General features: G+C 41.4%; 2 protein-coding genes across 2 annotated transcripts in view; one reads left to right on the top strand and one right to left on the bottom strand.

The window, feature by feature from the left end:
• The window catches only part of LOC129397839 (tubulin beta-8 chain-like), a 98,101-nt gene extending 80,628 nt beyond the window's left edge, over window positions 1-17,473 (bottom strand). The window contains 1 exon segment of the mRNA XM_063606516.1: window positions 17,085-17,473. Coding sequence (XP_063462586.1) covers window positions 17,085-17,162 — 78 coding nt within the window. The 5' untranslated portion in view covers window positions 17,163-17,473.
• Window positions 37-6,564, top strand: LOC129397840 (histone-lysine N-methyltransferase PRDM7-like). Its single transcript, XM_063606519.1, has 3 exons — window positions 37-556; window positions 958-1,025; window positions 1,853-6,564. The coding sequence occupies exons 1-3, from the start codon at window positions 293-295 to the stop codon at window positions 2,199-2,201; spliced, it is 681 nt and encodes a 226-aa protein (XP_063462589.1). The 5' UTR covers window positions 37-292; the 3' UTR covers window positions 2,202-6,564.
• Window positions 17,474-17,805: the final 332 nt, after the last annotated feature.

Below are 17,805 nucleotides of genomic sequence, written 5' to 3'. Positions count from 1 at the left end.
AAGATGTATAGCCTGCGAGAAAGAAAGGGTCATGCATACAAAGAGATCAGCGAGCCACAGGATGATGACTACCTCTGTGAGTGACCCTTTCAGCCACTCACACAGCTTGCTGTTATGTCCTGGTACAATAATTTCATCATTTGGCCCACAAATCATTCCCTTACTCGAATGAATTAAAGTACAGGATTGGGGCTAAATAATGTGAGTGCCAAGCTCTTTCTGAAGCTCTTATATCAAGGAACATGCATTACAACTTTCCTAATCCCTGCTTCCCTCACTTCCAGATTGTGAGATGTGTCAGAACTTCTTCATTGACAGCTGTGCTGCTCATGGGCCCCCTACATTTGTAAAGGACAGTGCAGTGGACAAGGGGCATCCCAACCGTTCAGCCCTCAGTCTGCCCCCAGGGCTGAGAATTGGGCCATCAGGCATCCCTCAGGCTGGGCTTGGAGTATGGAACGAGGCATCTGATCTGCCACTGGGTCTGCACTCTGGCCCCTGTGAGGGCCGAATTACAGAAGACGAAGAGGCAGCCAACAGTGGATATTCCTGGCTAGTAAGAAGAGCCTGCTGTTTCCCCTGTTCTGTCTTCCCACATCCCTTCTGTGCCTTTGGTGGGACATCACCTTCTACATGTTAGGATATAGGTAGGGATAACATGGTTAGCTCTGTGTACTCAAGGGTCTTTGCATGAACATGGAACTCCTATTTAGAGATCACAGGGTACGTGGGAGCAGAGTGGTACAAAGACAAAGAAGTGCATCCTCCCTTTTGGAGCTTCTGCTCTGATTGGACAAACCAACTCAGATGTGTAGATGATGACTAAGGTGCATGCCATGTGGTCTCAGTTGGCAGTTGAAGCTCTGAAGGTCCAAAGGCCATTGATGACCGTGGAGTAAAATAATTCTTCAGATTTTTACCCTCTAAAAAGTCTTTACCTTATTTTTTGAAACTCAGATCACCAAGGGGAGAAACTGCTATGAGTATGTGGATGGAAAAGATAAATCCTGGGCCAACTGGATGAGGTAAGGCCACTAGCTCTCTTAGTTTCAGAGAGAACCTCCATCTCTCACAAACCCGGACTTCCTTCCTTCTCATTATGCCTCCCTCAATGATTTTCACATCCCCTATTTCTATTTTTCTCCATACAGTGCTGTTTTATACCATCAACTTTTAGAAATAAAAAATAAAAATATAGATATTATGATTTATTGGTATCAAAACACAAATATGTATGCTAGACAAAATTGAGGCACCAAGATAAACCTTGACAAGGTTAATTCATGCTTTAATTTATGTAATCCACATTTGTTAAACACTTAGTATGTTCCAGGTTAGGAAGTGAAGTTCACTACTTGAACAGAAGTGAGCTGCAGGATGACCCAGCCCCTTTCCACAATGGGCTGTCGTTCTATCAGAGAATAGAAAAATGAATCAACTATTACTGTTCTATGTTATTGGGCCAAGAGAAAGAGGCTTCTGAGTTTCTCTAGGAATCTGAAGAAGTCAGGTGAATGGCAGCTGAGTGAACTGTAGGGTGATTAGAGGAAGGCCTGTCAAAGAAAGATGGACTTGAGCTGAGTGTAGAATGATGTGAGCTAATCTAGAAGCAGAGCACGTGATCAAGCACCAAGTTCTGTGGTATAAAACGAATTAATTTAGAGTTTAGAGAAGCTAGAGGTCAATGTGTTTTATGGCCAATCAAGGTGGAGGTAAGTCTGGAGTTGGGCTTTGAAAAAATGGCTGATTAGGCACAGCAGGGAAGCATTCTAGGCAGGATGAGCACTGTAGTCATCCTGCCTAGAGGGAACTCACTGCCTCTTTTCTTTCCCTTTGCCTGCCTTGACCCCAGGTATGAGAACTGTGCCCGGGATGATGAAGAGCAGAACCTGGTGGCCTTCCAGTACCACAGGCAGAGCTTCTATAGAACCTGCCGAGTCATTAGGCCAGGCTGTGAACTGCTGGTCTGGTCTGGGGATAAGTATGGCCAGGAACTGGGCATCAGATCTTCTATAGAACCTGCCGAGTCATTAGGCCAGGCTGTGAACTGCTGGTCTGGTATGGGGATGAGTATGGCCAGGAACTGGGCATCAAGTGGGGCATCAAGTGGAAGAAAGAGCTCATGGCAGGGAGAGGTAGGCATCACTATTACTCTTTTAAAAGGACAGGAAAGAAAGAATTATCCTAGAGAATTTTCATGATTGAACACTTAAGTAGACTAAAACGCCGTCTAAAGTCAGTAAAATTTTACATCAGTGGCTCCAAAATTAAAGATTCATGTTATGTGCCTTTGCCTCTTTGGAACAGTTTTTATATTTTTAAATCTTTGTTCCGATTTTATATTCAAAGTACTTCAGGCACAAAGTATATAACAGCACACAGTGCTCAAAGACTTAAAGACAAAAATCAAGTTCTCAAACACCTACCAGCTCTCCCAACAAGGTAGTTTCTTCTGGTATTTCCTTGATATTTCTTAATGATATGCATATGTTGTTATTCATTCATTCATTATCTCAATTAGCTGTCATGTGAATTCCTACTCTGTGCCAGACGATGTTGCAGGAAGTGTAAATACAGACTGATCAAGACAATCAAAAAAACTGCTCTTGAACAGATGACTTGTGAATTAGGGAACCATATGAATACACACAGACATATGTGTAATATCAGACGGCGATTAGTGCTTTGAAGAAAATGAATCCAGAAAGAATACCTGGGATCAGTGTGAGACCTTGGATCAGTGTGAGAGCTGAGGTCAGTGTGAGACCTGGGGGTCAGTGTGAGACCTGAGGTCAGTGTGAGACCTGGGGGTCAGTGTGAGGTGAGAGTAGAGTGTTGCAGGGGATTGTCAGGGAAGGTTTCTCTTAGGAGACAGCATTTGAGAAGTGCAAGTGCCTGTGGGCCAAGGATTCCAGGCACAGGGCGCAGCTAGTGCAATGGTCCTGAGGCCAGAAAGAGTTCAGCTTTGGTTCATTTTTGGAAAATAGGCTGCCATGGGTCATCCCTTCAGAGCTGCTCCAGTTTCCAAGTGAGAGAAAACGGTGGGCAGGATGAAGGTGGGGAGCATGGCGGTAAGCCTGAGTAGGGATATATTTTGAAACAAGACTTCCTATTATATTTAAAATGGGTTCAGACTGAATGAAATAACTCAAACATGAATACTTGATGTGCAGCCTGACAAAGAGCATATTCTCATTTTATGATTTGTGGAATCTGAAATAGAAGCAGTCCATGCACCTAGTTGGCGCAGCAGGACCCACAGTCCTTTAGTCAGTGGGACCTGGACCACTCTGTGTTGGCCAACCTGAATCACACTTCCTGATGGAGAACCAGGCACATAACAGTCCTCAATTAAATATGTCCTTTTGAATGAGGACACTCAAATTCAGCCTAGCCTAGCCTGTCACTCACACACATGTACAGATCCCAGGGTCCACACAGATACAGATCCCAGGGTCCACACCTATCACATATATGAACATTATCACACAGACCCCTGCAGACACATCTGTGAGGCATATGCATTCCCAAACACACAGACAGACTCATGATAAATTTGTTCCTACCCAGCCGTGACTTCTAAATGCTTGGGGAAACCAAGACATAGTAGAAAGGAGTGTGCAATTATCATTTCCCATGATGCCGTTACTTAAGAACTCTTTGTGTCCATCCTTCTAATGGCACCAATGCCTCCCATCAAGCCTTAAACCTCACCTAAATTATGTCATTGGGCTTTTTCATCCATAAATGAGCATACCAGGTGCCAAGGGAATCAATATGCCCTTTCACATGCCTTAGACCAGTGTCCAAAGAAAGATAAAATGTTATTCTATAAAAGCTTTCTCCCAGCATTTCTATTCCTTTACATTTTGTCCCATATACAACTATGGTTTTCTAATGATCTTATTTCTGACAGCTGTTTTTCTTCAGAACATCAACAGCTTCTTTCCTAAATTAGTTTTAGTATGAGTTCCATTTCTAATTAGCTCAAATTAAAGTCCTAGAGAGCAGCGAGGTAATATTTAAACCCTCAGGCTAAAATTTCGGAGTAGGTGCAGAATGTTGACTCTAAATGAGTTTTTCCTGTGACATAACACGCATGAAAGCAGGATTTCCTTCATGTGTGAAATGTCTTAAATCAGACTTACCCTTTGTGATTCTCTTTTAGCTTTAAATGTCATTTAAGAAAAAAAAAAGAAAAGAAAATTAAGCATGACATTCCCCAATATCCTCTGCTCACTGTGTTATAATCCCTATCACTCCCCAAGTGAATTGGAGAGAGTGAAGACACAATGAACAGAAACTTCCCTGATGCTTCACAGAGGAAGTGTTCTCCAGGACCACACAACCTCCACCATGTCCATCTATGAAGGGCTGTGGCAAGCCATATACACAAAGATGCCTGTTTCCTGTCTTCTCGGTTAAAAACAAAAACAAAACACTGGAAGGAACCCCAAAGCCAAGCTGCCATGGGTTGCAGAGTGCCAGCCCTTAAGTAGTGTTGTCCATGGGTAAACAGGAGACGGAAAAGGGCAATTTCAAGAAATAACAAACTCAAGGCATGAATATGGTTATCCAAACATCAAGGGACTCCTTCATTTGCATTTGGATAATTGTGCAGTTATATGATTTGTTACATGGAGACCAGATGGAAGTAAGAGAGCTCATCCTCAACTTCCTGTACCTCTGGAAGTCTTTACACACATGCTGGAGAGATAGATGAGAGTTCATTAGCATCAAACCACCATGGATTTCATAATCAATTCCTAATATCTGAATAAGTGCAGAAAAGTCACAGGCATCTAGAAGTGTGGCCCAAGTCCTGTTCTTCAATCGGCCCACCCATTTCTCAAGATTTCATTGAGAAGATCAAGAAATCTAATCTTCCTTGGATGCAAAATGGAGGTGGTGAAAATTGGAAGTATGTCCTTCCTGGTAATGAGGCAATTTCAGTACATAGGAAGTGCTCTGAAATCTTTAAGGTATACAGTCTGACTCACTAGAACGAGAAAGGGCCCCACTTGTTGCCATTTTATGAGGTGACCACCCCAGCTGGATAAGAGCTACAAGTGTCCATTGGGTCTACCTGGGTGTGGGTCAAGAAAGCAGAGTTGAGTGCCCTGAGGTAAGCTGAGATTTTGGTGTTCAATGGGAAAGAATGTAAGAATTGACTTTGCTACCTACTGCCTGAGTGACTTTGCGCAAGATCCCAAATCCCTATGTATCTCGATTTTGTTATCTAAAAGATCACATGATGGAGGATGTAAGCAAGTAACACAGCCAAGACCCAGTTTACAGTGTCTAGTACCTAACAGACTCTTGACACGTTTCACTTGCCCTTGAGTCAATCTTTCCATGTCACTGAATATTCTTCCACAACATGATTTTAATGGATATAGTCGTCCATTGTTTAAATGTACCATTATTGACCAATGTAAAAATGTTCTTTTACCTCAAATTTTTATATGTAAAACAAAAACATGTTTGAGGACTAAACCCACACTGTAGTATAAATTAAACTGGATGTAGGCCAGGCATGGTGAGTCACACCTATAGTCCCAGCACTTTGGGAAACCAAGACAGGAGGATGGCTTGAAGCCAGGAGCTCAAGAGCAGCCTGGGCAATACAGCAAGACCTCATCTCTACAAAAAAATAAGAAAAATTAGCTGGCCATGGTGGCGTGCACCTGTAGTCCCAGCTTCCTGGGAGGCTGAGGTGGGAGGATCCACGGAGCCCAGGAGTTTAAGGCTGCAGTGAGCTTGGATAACGACTGCACTCCAGCCTGGATGACAGAACAAGAACCTGTTTCAAAAAAGAAAAAAGAAAAAAAAAAACCTAAAAACTAAAAACTGGATGTAGTTTGCTAATAACTAAACAGCAAATTAATTGTAACATGCTGACATCAACGATGTCTTTCTTCTTTAATCATAAACCTGCTCACTAAGAAGCTGCTGAAGTCCATGGTAGTGACAGGTACATGTCTGCATCCTTGTCCTGACCTGCATCTTCTTTGATTGTCCCCATCTGTGTCTCCGACTGGCACTGCCGAACCGGCTTGCTACCTGATCAATGTTGTACTGAACCGGACTGCTAACTGATCAATGTTGTTGAGCTCACTGCACAAAGCTGTTCTTACAAGGTAGATTTCTGCCTGGAATAGTCATACTTACACTGTTTATATTCCTTACTCCTGACCCATCCAACGCAGCACAAGTTCTATTTATTGCCATAAAAACATAGGTCATTTGGAAACACCTCCTTCATTTCTATGGAATGTTCAAACATTTCTGACATTTTGGACTCTGTTCTAGCCTCTTGTTAAATATATCCAGAAAAGAGACAAAGCTTTATGGGGGGGCTATATGCACACATATGCTATAGAATAAGCTATCTAAATGCTTAAAAATACTTTCCATCTGGCACCACACCTTAATAGGTAGACAGAAATTAAGTATGTGTATATCTATCTGTATAGATACGTATAAATATATATCCCCAAAACAAAAACTCATTCTCTTACTTATACATAGGTAGAATATAGGTGAATATACATATACATTTATAGGTAGAACAAAAAACCCCTCAGCCTCTTTAGGGCCATGTGTTTTCTCTGAGTAATTGTCACAATTAATTAAAATACATGTGTATGCCTTTTTAGATAAATTCCATCAGACCAGTTTCTGTCTGGTTGGAAAATAATAACTGCCTATTTGCTAAGTGCCCCTGCCCCCATACTATGTTCCAGTGAACTAAAGACCTCTGGCAATCATAGATTTACAGCTCAGCAAGATTAAACAATTTATTGTTATTTATGACATCCAAGCTGGATCCTCTGTATTATATTCCACATTAGCATCTATCACTTTACATTTGGGAGATCCTGTCCAAAAAAAGATTATGCCTCCTAACCAAACATTCAGCAGGGCTGCAGGAACAGACCCCTGAACAAACATCCTGCCAAAGTACTTTAAAGCACCGTGAGCTCCCACAGCTGTGCATTTTCAGACGACTCAGCAGATTAGCATGGAGTCTCTTAGCCTCTGCTTGGTCTGTTCCTTTCAGTGATCTCTCACATGGCCCAGTCCATTCGGTTTGAAAATCCTCATGAAATGAGCAGATTAAGATCTGGCTTCAGTAGAGGGCCATGGGGTGGGCATGGAGGGGAGAGGGTTTGCTCTTAACACAGCCTGAGCCTCAGAAAGGTTTCAGATGGAAAAGCATGGCACTGACTCAGCTCATGCTTAACAGGAAATAATGCACAGACCACACCAAAAAAGTCCTTTATGTTGTGTGAAAGTCTATGCTGGAGCAGCTGCTGCCACCTCATGTACTGTGATAGAGTGTGCATGTGTGTGTTTGTGTGTGCATGAGTGTGAGTACGCACACAAATGTGTGCTGGGAGGGGGAGGAGATCACACCTTCCACAGTCGCCACCTCAGCCTTAGCTAGCAGCATGGAGAAATGCCAAAAGTCAAGAGGAAGCTGCACCAAAGCAACTGTGATCACCACATCAGCAGGGGCTTTCTGGTTAGTAGAACTACCGGGACTGAAAAACACACATGATCTCATCCTTCTTTTATTTTAATCAGAGCAAAATATTTTTATAATAATTGTGTTATGTGAATAAATAATTCATAATGCTGTAACCCATTATCACATTCAATCCTCCTAACAACCCTAGAAGATACGTAGACAAGTATTATTACTTTCCCTATTTTTATAAATGAGGAAATAAACCCCAGAAGGCTAGGCAACTTCCCCACGGTCATATAACTTGCAAACAGTAGTATCATGATTCAAATCCAAAGCTTCTCCTTTTGTCTTTATCATTTTAATTTTGAAGGTAATGCATATGCATGTATGATCTTTTAAATCCAGAGATGTATATGGAATAGATAGGAAAAGGGACTCTCCTTCCCCATTATACAGCCCCTCCACCCAAGCTATATACACTGTTGACTAGAGTATGTCCTTTCAATCCTATTTTCTATGCCTACATTATATACAGAAAAGCAGGATTACGTTACACACAATATTCCAGTCATTGCTGTTTTTCACCAACAAGCTATCATTCACATCTTTTTCATACTACATATAAATTTATATCCTTTATTTTAGTGGTGTATATTGTGCAGTTGTGTCATAAATTATGTACCTGTTCTCTGTTGAACATATAGATTTTTTCTGAGTTTTTCCTTAGCAAAATGCTGCAGTGAGTACCCTTGTACATAAATGTTTGTATATTTGTTCTAGAAAAATCTAGTAAAGATTCTTAGATTAAGAGATTCCCAGGTTATTAGAAAACTACTCTATTAATTTAGATATATACTTCCAAATTGCCTGACCAAAAAGTTATGTCAATTTAACTTCTATGAACAGTATACAAACATGACAATTTTACATCACCTACACCAACTCTGGGAAATTTCATCTTTTTTACAAGTTGATGGATTGTTTTAATTTATATTTCTCTGGTTATTAATAAGGTTGGCCACCTGTTCATGTGTTATTATTGATGATATTTGTATTGAATTGTTTGAATTTTCTTGATTTCGAAAACCTTTTTACATGTCATAGATATTAAATATTTGTTGTAAAACTCTCCTTCCAGTATTTTGTATGTGTTTAGTCAAGTAGAATAAACTCTTGTCCTCTGATTTCAGATTCCTTTGTCTTTCCATTAGAAATCCCTAAATGTAAAACTACATATTGATAGCTAAAAACCAGGATGTTTACTAGAGAAAAGGAATACAAAGGCAATAATTAAATATTATATTTATACAAAATACCTACTAGTACAAACTTAAAAAGAGAAAGTAAAAGTCAAATGCTTCTATGACTTCAGACTAAGAAAAAGAACTTTTGAGGTTGAATGTTCCTGAAATTTTTCTTTTCATACAACTACGGACATGACTTCAAAAGTTGATGTTACTAAAAATGTAAGATATGAAAGATATTTGAAGACTCAGAGAAGGTGGATTTTCATTTTAACAAGTCACATATATATTCTAGATATCCTCTTATTCGTAACTAAGAGAGTCAAATCAGATGAAAGAATCTAAAAATTTCCCTTTGACTGTGTTAAGTAGAAGTAGTAGAGGCATATTGGCCAAATCTTGAGTGTTTGCAAATTGACTCTTAAGGCTATAGGCTGGCACAGGTCATTGAAGCCCTAGCTTTTTATCTTTAATTTTAAAATCCCCAAACAATTTATACTAATTTTTCTTGTCCATTATTTCCAAATAATCTTGTTTAAATGTTATTACAGTGCTTGCTCATGTTACTGTTGTCTAACAGAAGGGTATCCGGGGCCTTAAAACTGAGAGGGTTAGGATTAATGATTCCAATACCTATGCTTGGACATCTCCAAAAGTGGGTTCCAGCTTCTTGTCCTCAAGTCTATATAGAAACTAGCAAACTTCCAGAGTTCACAAAAGGCTCAAAGAGAACAGATGTTTTATAGAAAATTCTTAGAGCAAGTTTCACGCATAATGTTGCTGATGTGTGTCTGCCTTTTCAATAAACATCACTATGCTTTATCACAAGATTTAATAAAGCAGCTTAGTTAAAAATGCCATCTGGGTCTCTGGACACATTAAACAAAGCTTAAAATAACCACCCCAGCAACTGGGAGGACCCAGCTGTTCTCATAATCTGTCCCACTCCTTTTACTTCCCCATAAAAAGAGTGAATGAAGACCACAGACTAAAAGCATCCAGAAAGAACTGACACAAACAGGGAGATAGATGGAGCCAAGGGCTTCTGTAAGTTTGCTATTGCTCACATAATAGATTTGCTAATTCCACAACCTGCGGATGGTGATTCAGAAAGGGAAGCAGAAAGAGGGAAGAGAGAATCATAGAAGGGCTCATTCAAGTTTTCTAATGTATCACAAACCTGTCCTCCCTAATGTCTGGATAATAGCAGCCCATTCCATTCACCTATTCTGTAGTGAACTCCAGTAGAAAATACAAAGCCATCACCACCCAGTTCTTTCTCCCTTCTAGAGATGAGATATTAGCCACCCAATCCCAGATTCTCAGATCCATTCCAGGAAAGAAGCCCTAGGTATTGAAGCACAGCTTTCCCTCCCTCCCTTCTTTCTTCCACCCCAAGATTTGTTCCCCAGATAGTTCTAGTAAATGCAAAACCAAGTATATTCTCATTCTTTAGAGCAACCAGCTTTTCATGGCCAACTGGAATCAAATACAACCTGCACAAACATCTATCTGGAGGACACTCCCAAGGCTCCTACTGAGCCAGCCTTCTGCATACCACTGCATTTCAGCTTCCTAGTTCACAAGACACTGAGACATTCTTGAATTCTGCAAGGTGCACTGTGTGTTAATATCATTGCTGCTCATCATGTGGCCAATAAAGGGCATGACTAGTCAACAAATAAATTTTCTCTTGGCTAAAACTTGCAACAAAACTGTAAGCTGTTTACCAAGGGGCCCACTACAGGTTATATTCAATACATACAGTCAAATCATAATTATCTGAGATGTATTCAGTTGACCATACACCTTTATATTTCAGTAAAAGGTCTTTACATTTCCCAGTGCTATCGATGTTACAAAGTGCTTTCATATGCAGTGCTTCATCTGATTTCCAGGATAGTTAAATGATCCTGTCATACCTGATTTTTAGATGAGGAAACAAGTGGTTTCTGGGTATTTCAAGAGGCTAATGCATCTGCCCTCCAACTTGTATGTGAAAACCAAAAACAAAATTCCAAGGCCCCTCAACCATCTGAATGGACTTTGACTCTTTTGGTCAATATATGGCAGAGCTAGGAAAAGAAGGTGAGTCTTCCAGCTGCTGATACAGGGTTTTTTCTGCCATACTCCATTACCTCCAAGGCTAAAGTCAAAAGAGGGTGTGGTTATCACATGAAAAAATCTGGTTTGGATTTCCCAAATGTGTATGTAGTATTTGGTGATTTATCTGAATTTAACCTACAGTTCTTTTGGGTTGTAACAGTCTGACTCCATTTTTGAAAACAAAACAAAATCGATTTTAAATGCTGAATTATAGATCTTTGCTGTCCAGTATGGTAGCTACTAACCACTTATGGTTATTTGCATTTCTATTTTAATTAATTAAAATTAAGTAAAATGCAAAATTCAGTTCTTCAGTTGCTCTAGCCACATTTCAAGTGTTACAGTAGTCACATATGGCTAGTGGCTGGGACAATGCAGATTATAGAACAGTTCCATCATCAAAGAAACTTCTATTGAACAGTGCTATTATATAACGTCATCTCCAGAGAAAGAAGACTTTAGAAAAAGTCAGAAACGGCCGGGCGCAATGGCTCACACGTGTAATCCCAGCACTTTGGGAGGCCAAGGCAGGCAGATCCCTTGAGGTCAGGAGTTCAAGACCAGTCTGGCCGACATGGTGAAACCCCGTCTCTAGTAAAAATACAAAAAATCAGCTAGGCGTGGTGGTGCATGCCTGTAACCCCAGCTACTCAGGAGGCTGAGTTGGGAGAATCACTGGAACCCAGGAGGCAGAAGTTGTAGTGAGCCAAGATTGTGCCACTGCACTCTAGCCTGGGTGACAGAGCAAGACTCCATCTCAAAAAAAAAAAAAGAAAAAGAAAAAGAAAAAGTCAGAAACATCTTGAGGCAGGCACAGTGCTGTCATCTGTCCAATATTGAAGATGATTTAAGAATAAGAAAGAAGAAGAGAACAAAGAAGAGAAAAAGAAGTTGCCTTAGGTGTACCTACCCAGAAAAGGACAAAGGCATTCTTGTAGTCATTGTGTTGTATTTTAGCTCTTAAACTTTTTAGGAGATTAGAACAATTTGACACATAGAAGATCTAAACCACTGAAGAGGCTCTGAAGCAGATAAAAGTAGAAAGAAAATAAAAAACTAATTAGTTACAAACTAAGCTTAACCACAATTCGTTTAAACGATACTATTTACTCTTCACATGATTGGTTTTTCTTTTGCTTTATAGTATGACATAGTTTATATCTTTCAAGGGGAATTAAAATATTTCTGGGAATTTTTAAAAGTAAGTTCACACAGCCACATAAAAACTACAGAAACAGATAAAACCTATCTTCTCATTTATTCCCTAATCCATTCAAATTAAATATAAAAATCCAAGCATCCACAGTGATATTCAAAAAAGCAAAAGTGAGACAAAACAAAATTCATTTGTCACCTGTGGAGGTAGTTACCTCACCTAATCTTCACTCCAAACACCAGTAATTTTTAAAAGACAGAAATAAACATATGTTCTGCCTTCCCGGAAGGAACTATGTTTCAGGGTAGCCAAATAACCCAGTTGTGAAGAAAATGGTCTGCTTATAGAAAAATGCCAGCTAAAACATGTAGATAGAATTAGAGAATTAGAAATTCACCATTTTGAAACCCCTAATGAAATAATCAAATCAAGCAAGGATCATTAATAAATGCTAAAACAATCAAGTAACTATTGATACAGAATATAACTGAATATACACATGGTACAAAGTTCACGTCACAGACTACTGGCTTGACCCAAGGGGGAATATAGCAGAGGAGATAGGCAGTGATCACCCTAACCTTACGATCATCTCACCATCACTAATGATGGGATGTGAATACACATTATTGCCTATGAAATAGTCTTTAAAAAAAGAAGTTGAACCTGAATCTAACTAAACCTTGCAATGGGCTGAACGTGTATGTCTTCCCAAAATTAATATGTTGACATCCTAACCCCAAAGGTGCTGGTATTAAAAGGTGGGGCCTTTAGGGGGTCATTAGATCATAAGGACAGAGCCTTCATGATTGGAATTAGTGCCCTTATAAAAGAGGCCCCAGAGAGCTAGCTAGTCTCTCCCACTATGTGAGGGCCCAGCAAGAAGGCCAATCTATGAACCAGAAAGCTGGTCCTAACCAGATATCAAAACCGCATGCTCCTTGATCTTAAACTTGCTAGTCTCTAGAACTGTGAGAAATAAATTTCTGTTCTTTATAAGTCATCCAGTTTTTGGTATTTTGTTATAGCAGGCCTAAAAGCCTTTAGAACTAACTTCCAGTTAACCAGGAAAAAACAGAGTGAAAAGTTAAATGACACCATAAAAAGCAACCAGAAAATTCCAGAAGGGGAAATATTCTACAGGACCACTGACTAGTTTTTCAACAAGTCAATTTCATTAAATAAATACATAAACAAAGAGTGAGGGTATTTTCCAGGTTAAAAAAGTCTTGAGCTAAATAATCAAATGCAATGTGTGTCCCTTGATTAGAAGAAACTAATTTGAACAAACCAGCCACAAAAGATATTTCAGGGAGACCAAGCTGGAAGGATCACTTGAGGCCAGGAGTTTGAGACCAGCCTGGGCAACGTAGTAAGACCTCCATCTCTACAAAAACAATAAATTAGCTGGGCATAGTGGTGTGCACATATAGTCCTAGCTACTCAGGAAGCTGAGGCAGGAAGATCACTTGAGCCCAGGAGTTTGAGGCTGCAATGAGCTATGATTGTTTCACTGCACTTCAGGCTGTGTGAAACAGCAAGACTTTGTCTCAAAAAATAAAAGGACATTTCATAATACTTGAGGAAATCTGAATGTGGACTGGGTAATAAATGATATAAAAAAACTATTTTTTATTTTGTTTGAAAAGATGATTTTGTAACTATACAGGAAAATGTTCTTATTTTTTAGAAATCTGCACTAAAGAATTTAGGGGTAAAATATCATTTTCTTTAATATACTTTCAAACACAAGCAAAAAATAATCATGACACAAATATAGCAAAATGTTTACAATCTATGTTCTATGTTTGCCTATGAGTGCCATTAATCTCATCTCTCTGCTTTTCTGAAAGTTTGAAAATTTCAAAGTTTTATAATAAATTTGTTTACATCCCATAATTTTATAATAAATTTTTTAAAGTTTGAAGCAAATCAACAACTATAGCTTCAAAAATATCCTGACCCACAATAAACATTGAACAGGGTATATTTCTCCCATTTCCTAAAAAAGTTGGCCCAGGAAGGAGTATGAGAGCTGCCATAGCTCTCCCAAGGCTCATTATTCTCCATCACTCCATGGGAAATCCCAAAATAAATTTTTTAAAAAGTTGTTTAAATTTATAATGTTTTTGATTCTATAATAATTTTATAATAAAATAATTTTATAATGTTTTTGATTTTATATTTTTAATTTATAAAAATTTTTATACATGTTTATGTTTGAAATGTCTATTTCAAACTTTATGAGATATTAAAATATAAGTAATATAGTTCATCACTTTAGAAATGCCATGCTTTTCTTCTCCAGCAATTACATAATCAAAGAGTAACTGTAGTTTTTCCTAGAACATTGCTTTGTAGGCTGGGCATGGTGGTTCATGACACTTTAGGAGGCCAAGGCAGGCAGATCTCTTGAGATCAGGAGTTTGAGACTAGACTGGGCATCACAGAGAAACCCTATGAGTAGTAAAAACACAAAAATCAGCTGTGCGTAGTGGCGTGCACCTATAGCCCCAGCTACTCAGGAGGCTGAGGTGGGAAGATCACCTGAATCTGGGGAGGTCAAGGCTACAGTGAGCCAAGACTGTGCCATTGCACTCCAGCCTGGGCAACAAAGTGAGACCCTGTCTCAAAAAAAAAAAAATGAAATTTAATTTAAAAAAAGAAAATTGCTTTGTAAAATTAACTTTTTCAATCAAAACCAAGATTTTTCAGATATAGAGAATGCAGCCCACTGGTCAGATTTGTCAGTTCAAAGAGAATAAATTCTAGTTTCCTATTTTTCTAGCCTGCTTATGATTATCCAATAGGATATCAAAAAAGACCAAAGCCTTTGGGATCCAAGTTCAGTATTCCTGAGTCTAACTCAGGATGCCAAATCAGGAGACAAGCACATTCTCATCAATTTTCAATCATTCAAGACCAATTTTGCTTATAATTATTCAGTTCTTTTAGACCGCCTTTCTCCTGAAGCCAGCCTTATGGCTGCTCACTTCACTTTAGCATAAGCCCCCAAGAAGGTGAACAAAATGAGAAAAAGATTGGTTAAAGTTGGCTGTTTGAAATTCTGAAACATGTCCACCATTCCCTTCACCCATGCCCACCCCTCTTAGAAGTAGTACTTTCAGATTATTTAAAAGTCGATGCTTCTATGTGGATTTTGTCATCTGTCCTTTATAACAGCTAGTAGGTTTAATTTGACTCTATTTTAAGCATATATTGACCTATGCTAATTATCTGTTAAAATAAATTCCACTCTTAGAGTTAATAAAGTGTGTTTGTCATGGAAGACCCATTGAAGTAAGAAGCTGAGGAGCCCTTATGGTAAAGTGGGACAAGAAATAATAAGACATAATAATTTTCCCATGCAAATCAACAACCGTAGCTTCAAAAATATCCTGACCCACAACAAGTATTGGACAGGCCATGTTTCTCTCACTCCCTAAAAAATTGGCTCGGGAAGGAGTATGAGAGCTCCCATAGCTCTCCCAAGGCTCATTATTCTCCATCACTCCACAGGAACAGCCTGTCAGAGAAGAGTGAAAGTCCATTTGTCAACCTCTCTTCAACTCCCTGACTCTAGCCAAACTTCATCAATCCCAAGTGAGGAGCCAGAGAGAAATCAAACCCCATATATCCAGCATCATTGTCTATTGGAGTCAAAAATCACAATTCCACTACCCACCCCAACACCACTGGCGCTGTTTCTCCCAATTGCTTTTTATTGTGTTTTTTAAAAAATCCTCTTTCCCCATCCCTGCAACACCGAGAAGGAGGAATTATAGTAGATAAATATGAAGCACGGAGATCCTTTAAAAATGTTTTTAATAATAAATGAGAAAATGAAAAGGAGAGGGTTGGGAAGGAAGGAGGGAATTCAAATGCCAGGGAATTGTTGAGTTTCGCTTTTAAAGATGTTAACACTCATTTATACATCTGCAAGACACTCCCCTTAAAGAAAAGTTCTATGAGTGTGGGTCTGGTTGCATGAATAAGGATAAAATTACTTTTTTAGACGATGTTTCCCACATATAATTCAGAGACCCCTGAAGTTAGGTATCCCTCTTGTAGATGTCCTTGAGATGCTGCTGGACCTGGGAAAGAGGAAACTGGGATACGGGTCTATGCCAAAAGGTGCTTCTAGTTATAGGACAGAGAGGAAAGGGGCAGAGGGAGAAAAACCCAAAGTCTGAGAATCTAGATTGCAGAAGACTACCGAGGTCGTGGGAGAAGGGAGAGAAAACAAGGATGAAAACCGAAAGGGGAAGAGGCATGAAATGTTGTTAAATGTCAAAAGGCATTTGGAGAGAAGTTGGGAATTGCATTAAGAAAACCACTGCAAATCTCATTTCAGACCATTTAGAGATATGCCCCCTGGGAACTGCGAGCTCAGGCTGTTTAGCATCAAACAAATGGATCCACTCCATCCCTACCCTAATTCAATAAATCATTCAGTAATTCCACTGGGTTAAAGAACCAAAATATTAAAAACCTTCAGGGCCTACTCTTGCCAAATATGTCAGGGATCGTGTGTGTGTGTGTGTGTGTGTGTGTGTGTGTGTGTGTGTGTGTGTGTGTGTTCTGAGACACCACTACTGTTAAATAGGCAGAGCTAAGACTTAGGGGACTGGCAGATTATTGCAAAAAGGGCACGGGGCAGAGGGACTATGTTGTGAGCCTGGGAAAGAAGTTTGTGTGGGGACTGTGGGCAGTGAACGCGTTGGGAACAATATGGAAAACTGGGAGCTGCCTTGGAATCCACAGGGCCGGGTAAGAGAATGTCCGAAAGAAAAATGAGCAGGTGCGGGATGTGCGCAGAGTCGGAGAAGAGTCCAGGGCGCCCGGAGTTGCTCCAGGAACGACGGAAACCCCTCAAGGCTTTTGGGGGCGGTGGGTACTAATAGAACCCAGTGTCCGGGGTGCGCCGGGGAGGCTGCGAGCGCGGCGGGAGTGGGGCGCTGGAGGGTGAGGACGCGGGAGTGAGGAAGCAAAGCCGGGGCCGGGCAGGGGCCTCCCAGCTGGGCCCGGAGGCAGCAGGGGGACAAGGGCTAGGAGAGGGCATGGCGGCGGCGCGGCGGGAAGCGAGGGGCATCCGGACACTCACCCCGTTGGCCGCGGCCATCTGCCCCACGATCTCGATGGCCGTCCTGCTAAAGTACCTGCCGTCGCTGCCCACCACCATGGTGCAGCCCTGACCGTCGCGCAGGTCGATGGACGACAGCACGCTCTGGATGAAGTTGGGCAGGTAGTTGCACTGGCCCTCGAAGAGGCCGGTGGGTCGCCGCAGACCCCCGCCGCCGGCCGGCCGCCGGTCCTCGTAGGGCGCGGTGGGCGCTGTCAGCACCGGGATGGGGCTCCCCTCCGTGGCGCCTCCTGGCCGGTCCTGCTGCGGCTCCCGGGGCCGGAGGGAATCTGCAGCCTGCCGGGGGCCTCCACCAGCCTGGCCGCGCGCCGGGACTCCGCCTCGCGCCCGGGCCCCCTCTCCGGCAGGGCCGCGCCCTGCGCCCGCCCGCCTGGGGACCGCCCGCCCCTCCTCTCCGCGCGGCCGCTCGCTGACTCCCTCGGCGGAGATTGCTTCTGCCTGCCTGTAAAGTTTTCTCCCGCCCACCTTCTCCGCGGCCAGACCGCCCGAGGTGCCCTCAGTTTCTCCCCAAGTTGGACTCACTTTCGGGGTGTCCCAAAAGCCTGATTCCAGGGCCTGCTAGCCCGACCCCGGTGACGCCTCCACCCGCGCCTGGCCCCAGCCTTCACCCGCGATCGCCGCCCTCCGGGGCACACCCTCCGCCAGAAAACAGCCGGCGGGCGGCGAGACTTTGGGCAGAGTC

Source organism: Pan paniscus, chromosome 7 (assembly GCF_029289425.2).
Source record: "Pan paniscus chromosome 7, NHGRI_mPanPan1-v2.0_pri, whole genome shotgun sequence".
Classification (NCBI taxonomy): Eukaryota; Metazoa; Chordata; class Mammalia; order Primates; family Hominidae; genus Pan; species Pan paniscus.
Note: the sequence above shows the minus strand (reverse complement) of the source record. Positions and strands in the feature narration are given on the sequence as shown.

What these genes read in the sequence shown, in the direction of transcription:
- LOC129397840 (XM_063606519.1), top strand. Translation starts at nt 293, where the DNA reads ATGTGTCAGAACTTCTTCATTGACAGCTGTGCTGCTCATGGGCCCCCT. An exon ending in ACAGTGGATATTCCTGGCTA is followed by an intron (nt 557 to 957) that starts GTAAGAAGAGCC and finishes TTTGAAACTCAG; the next exon opens with ATCACCAAGGGGAGAAACTG. An exon ending in TCCTGGGCCAACTGGATGAG is followed by an intron (nt 1,026 to 1,852) that starts GTAAGGCCACTA and finishes CCTTGACCCCAG; the next exon opens with GTATGAGAACTGTGCCCGGG.